We start from the raw sequence: 5,777 nt of genomic DNA, 5'->3' as shown, positions 1-5,777 counted from the left end.
TGCAAGAGAAAAATATAGATCCGAAAGTCGCTGAATCGGGAATCGAACCCGAGACCTTTCGCTTGCCGGGCGACTGCTCTTCCAACTGAGCTATTCAGATCCTTTCGATTCTATACTTTTCTCTGTTATATATATTAATGTTGGTAAACAAACGCATTTAAAGTATAGAATCGAAAAGATCTGAATAGCTCAGTTGGAAGAGCAGTCGCCTGCTGATGAGCTTATGTACGCGGGGCTTTTCCCTATGCTATTTGCTTGTGACGGAAATAATAAGCTCGTTTTTTAACGTTTGAGGATCGAACTACAGTGCGATGTTCTACTCTCGCAGTAAAACTCAAGGAAACAATATTATAGAGAGAAGAAAAATAAAAGAAAATGTTCAGACTTAAAATAGAAACAGTTTTATTTATTAGTGATATTTTTTTAATAAAAAATTAAGATTTGCATTTTAGCAAAATAATACGGAGAATTTCATTAAATCCAAGCGTAAGTAATTCTACAAATACAATGTTAAAGTAAACATCTAAAAATGTTAAGTTATTTATTTGCGTTTGTACATTACGTTCAATTTTCTGATAATTGCCTTTGATAGTAAGTTTTATAATTTCACGATCAATGTAAGACGAGGGAAGTTTTAATTCTATTTCGTTAATTAAATATCTCGCAGTTGCATCAACAGTATCAACTTTGGAAACTAGCTGCGTCAAATGTGCATCTACGCATTTTTTAATATGTTCCAAGCCGAGAAAAGTAGTTTTCTGCATCACTATTGCAGCTGCGTAAGTCTTTCGTTTCTTCAACGGCGGTTGAGATTCTTCTTCTTTTTTCGCTTTATCTTCTGTTGCATGATCCTTGTTTTCCTTGTATGCCACCAGTACAGCTTTCGCTCCGTAAGTAGTAGTGAAGATGATCGAAATATTCTCGATAATAATAGGATCTGGTTTAATCTTTAGGTTCTCATTCAAGTATAGATTCATATGTTCCATATTGATTTGAAACTGACGCCATGTGTTGACGTCAAAACAAATTCCTTCGGCGTAATTGCCCGTTAATTTAACAATCAGCATGAAGCCGCCATCGTTCTTCGACTGTAATCCAACATGTATCTTCTTAGTGTGAGAAGAATGAAGTCCGTACGTGGTCGATAACAATAAGTAACGTTGTTTGTGACTTCTGACGTTATCGATGTCGATGCCGTCGTTGTTAGCTATCTTGCGAATATCGCGATTGCGATCGGATTTCGCAAAGCCGGGTACTTCCTAGCGCGTAACCATTGTTTTCACTTGTAAAATTTCACGAATAGTCAGGACAACTCGGTAAAATGGCAAAACTGCGAGAAATTCTTGCTTCTTACCTTGAACTTGTATTTCTGTAAACTCGAACTCGAATGAATGCGGAAGAACGACTTGTCGACTCGCTTATATTAACGTTCTCCCACTTTCGCAAAAATTAAAAAAATAAAAGTGGGGAAGACGTATTTTACGTGAAAAATTATGATTTTTCATGTTCAGACCTGTACGCATTAAATAAAAAATTTCTAAAAATATTTAGAAATTTCTAGAAACGAGATCATGTAACGCGAGAAGAGGACGAAAGAAAAATCTGTGTATGTAAGTGAATAAACAAAAAATCAATTTTTCATGTCAAATCGAATTCTTATGTTTAAACAAACATGTATTAAACAAAAAGAAAACGCTCGGAAGATTTAATTTGAAAATATTTTTATCTTTTTAAAATATAGCAAGGGATTTACGAGTTCGAGAACGCCTGACTAAGATAAAGATTGTAGTATCAATAAATTTCATCAAAAAAAGGTCTGAGATTTAATACATGCACCAAATATGACGGGATAAAAAATCAATCCTGATTTTTTGAAGTTTATTGTATCTCGTAAAATAAAAAAAATTTATATTTTACGATTTTCCGAACTACACTAAGAAACTAGTTGTAAAACTTAATAACACCATCTGAAATATTTGCCAAAAAGGAAATCGACGTTCGCCAATGAAATAACTAAAAATTTTTCTGTCACGCATATTTGTGAAGAAAAAAGCACATTCCGAAGGTAGGTGACAAATTGAGAAATATTTTAGTTTTTAAAGAAACACCCAGAATTTAAGAAAAGTATCATCCGATAGGTAAGTAAACTAGATTAAGAATACTCGCCCCCTCTTTCGTGAAAAACGGAGAAATCGCTAGCGAGAAAATTGAAATTTTTTTTTGATTCTCCCACTTTTTCAAAATTTAAACGGGGAAAAATGTCGAATTTTTCAACGGGGAGTGAAGTATAAATTTCCCACAGTACAAAAGAAAATGTGCATTTTAAGTTCGACATTGTCCGAGATACTTGTCAGTTTCTCGAACGTACGCGTTTGTGTTATTGTCACGTATTGTGAATTAAGTGCAAGTAAAAATGTCGGCTCAGAAAATGCTGATATCGACGTGCATAAATTTGGCAGTAAATTTATCGTGGGAAATAAAGCCGAAGACGTATCTGCCCCGCCTGACAGAAAATCGGGAAAATAATTATTATATTTTCAAGAAATTCGCGTATTCAATCTCACACTCCTTACTCGGAGTTCTGTACAGATTGGGGCATTTTGGGGGTGATAATAAATTATTGAACATTGCCGCCGAAGTTATATCGTTTCGCAAAGATTTGCGGCACGAAGAAAAAGATGTTGGCGGATATGCCGCCTATCTGCTGGCGAATCAACGAAGAATGGAGATAAGAGGTAATTATTTTATATACTTTTAACGTGCCGGTTGAATTATAAACTTAAATCGTTATTAAGGGAATGCCGGAGGTCTACTTTTACCGGCCGAACCGATTATATTTTGCGGCAACCAAGAAGTTTTTATTGCGTTAATAGAATAACAAATGCTTTTCCACGATTAAAGTTAATACAATAATAAAGTAGGAAGCTGTCTGAATTTGTGATAAAAAGACAAAAAATTTTTAAATACGAGTTTTTTTTCTGGCTTCTCGCGTCACGTCATAACAATATTTGCTTGTATAAATGTTTCACAATTTATACGTACAAAATAAGACAGGTTCCTACAAAAGATTGCATAAAAGAATATTAGTGAGCTTGCAGAAATAAGTTTAGAAATCTAATAAAAAAGATCTTGGTTGTAGAATATTTCATTCACATGTGTATGTGCGAAATGACATTTGGGAATAATACAGAGCAGAAAATTAGTTGCGCAATGTCGCGATAGATGGAGCTGCAATCGTGCAGTTAGACAAGGACAGTCATATTATCTTTGTCTCTCTCATACATAGAATAATATCACGCAAAACATCTGCCTCTTTGTCAACATAGAGTTTCCTTCAAGAAAGGCTGGATGAAAAGGTTAGTGCATTTCTTTATATGCATGCATGTATGTATGTATGTATGCGTATGTATGCGTAGAAAATGTTTATAAAGAAATATATATATATATATATGTATATATATATATTGTAAGCTTTGCGCGCGCATGTCAGTTACCGTTCTTTGTCACCCCGTCAGCTGCTGCCACCAATACCAGGTGTCCAAGGAGCATGCGCGGCTCCATGAAAGCGAACCACCGCGAGACCGGCGGGAGAGCCGACACTCTCCTTCGGAAAGTATCACGGATCAAACGCGTTTGTTATACGGGAGTCATTTGAGAAAGTCTTTTGTTCAGTCAGTTATAGATACATTAAATATATTGGTTCTTTCTTTACTTTAAATATTACTTGTGGGTAATATTCTGCTCTAATCTAAATTATCTAAATTAATCCACTTTGTCTAATCCTCGCGCCCGCTTGCCACTTTTCCTCGTCTCCTAAACTTATCTTCGAGATTAAATTAGGAAGCGTGTAAATCCATATAAATAAAAATTAACTTACATCTCAGAAGTGGGATAATAGTGAATAATAGTGAACAATAGTGAACGATAGTGAACGATTAATTAAGATAATTAACGATAACAAGTCAAAAAATAGGCGAAAATCGTCGGCAAAAACAGCTATTGGCACGCTGGCGGAAAGGAAAAAACTCGGAGCAAAAATACACATTCCTTCGAAAGAAAACAAGAATGACCTTTATTCAAGGAACTTCTTTGTTCGGTAACATACGTGCATGGTGAGAACACGTGCTCGTTTAACGATGGAGAGAGCCGGCCTGGAGAAACTCAACCTTGAGCAGCTGAAAACAGAAGCGGCGAAATTTGGATTAGCAACCACGGGTTCGTGGAGTGACGTGATTGACCGAATTATGGCCCACCTTGAGAAACACGGCCCGGCTCAAGAGTTGCGTCAGTTCACCCGGGGGGAAGGCAACACCGTCCACGGAAGAGAGTTCCTCTCCCTCAGAGAGGAGCCCTCTGGTGAAGGCTCCCCTGGTGGAACGCCGAAACAGACCACCCTCTAGGGGATCTGGGGGTCGCGACCGGCGGGGGGCGATGGCTCGAGCAAGTGCTCTCGAGCCATGGCCCCGCCCCCCAAACTCTTTGGGAGGGCGCGGCGTAGGGTCGGTGTCGCCCTGCGCCGCAACCGGGACGAAACCGCGCAGTCATTGACTGCGCGGTCGGGGAGGGGTCTCGGCCGCAAGGCCGAGGCAGCTCCCCGGAGATGGCTTGGCGGGGGGGCGGCGAGACGGCATGGGATTCCAGCATCCTCGCCGCCCCCTATCCAACGCCCGAAGTGGACACCCGCTGGGGTTTTAGTGAGGTAGGTCTTGGGCCCCCTGGTCGAACCATTCGTGGTTCGATCAAAGGGAACAAGGAGTCCCACATAATCTTCACCCCTACCCGGGAATGTACGGTACCATGATGGTTTCCCCAGCGACACAAAAAAAAAAAAAAGAGTTGCGTCAGTTAGCGTCAGGCAATCAGTTGTCGAGGTCCGCTCCGAAAGCCGTTGCTCCATCCGTCGCGACTGAACAGCAGGCAGTCGAGATTCCAGGACCGTCCCAAGGGCGAAAGACGTCAGTAACCGGTGCTGGGGATCCCTCGACGATTGTGTTGCAGCAGATGCTAGCGGCGATGCAGCAGCAGCAGCAGCAACAGCAACTAACGCAGATAGCACAAATGTTAATGGATCAGAGATGTGAAGCAACGAGGCAACCGCAGTCAGAGCAGCTTACCGAAGGCAACCTGAGTTCGACGCGATTATCACCGGCGGGCGAGTCGGAGCGGCGGTCGACGAAGTCCTGGTCTTCAGGGTCGGCAGTGCAGGCGTTGGCCCACCAGATACCTGAGTTCGCCGGGGCTGACGACGACAACGTCCACGCATGGGTCCGTCGGGTGGACAAAGTCGCCCAGGTGCACGGAGCTTCGGACGGCGCAACCCTGCGGCAGCCTCCAGTCGACTGTCCAAATCGGCGCGTCGATGGTTTGACACCCAGGGTGACGTAGCGGTAGAGTCTTGGAGAAGCCTACGGGCTGAAATTTTGAAAATATTTGATAAAAAGGTACCATTTTATAGATCTATGCAGAAGCTAGAGTCAAGGAAGTGGCTTCCGGCGAAGGAGTCCTTCGACGACTATGCCATCAATAAACTTGCGATAATGCATAGATTGGACCTACCTGAGAGTGACCGGATCCAGGCTTCTGATTAGCGGAATCCAGCAGACTCCGCTGACGGCGTTGTCCCTCACGGCCAACACGATGGACGTCTTCCTCGACAAGATGAGGACCATCGCTCAGGGCACGGCAGAGGCAAATGAGGGGGGGCCGTGTGTCCCTGGCGGGCGGGCATTGCCCTCCCGTTCGGGGCGCCTGGGCCCCACTCAAGGACGGAGACGTGA

At 42.0% G+C, this 5,777-nt stretch overlaps 1 protein-coding gene across 1 annotated transcript; it reads right to left on the bottom strand.

The window, feature by feature from the left end:
- Positions 1–434: 434 nt before the first annotated feature.
- Positions 435–4,111, bottom strand: LOC146722940 (uncharacterized). The gene is made up of 2 exons (XM_085483504.1): positions 4,106–4,111; positions 435–1,259 (listed from the first exon to the last, which is right to left on the bottom strand). The coding sequence occupies exons 1-2, from the start codon at positions 4,109–4,111 to the stop codon at positions 435–437; spliced, it is 831 nt and encodes a 276-aa protein (XP_085339630.1).
- Between the last annotated feature and the right edge of the window lie 1,666 nt (positions 4,112–5,777).

This window comes from Nylanderia fulva, unplaced genomic scaffold (assembly GCF_048542155.1).
Source record: "Nylanderia fulva isolate GAGA-0341 unplaced genomic scaffold, ASM4854215v1 Scaffold251, whole genome shotgun sequence".
Taxonomy (NCBI): domain Eukaryota; kingdom Metazoa; phylum Arthropoda; class Insecta; order Hymenoptera; family Formicidae; genus Nylanderia; species Nylanderia fulva.
Note: the sequence above shows the minus strand (reverse complement) of the source record. Positions and strands in the feature narration are given on the sequence as shown.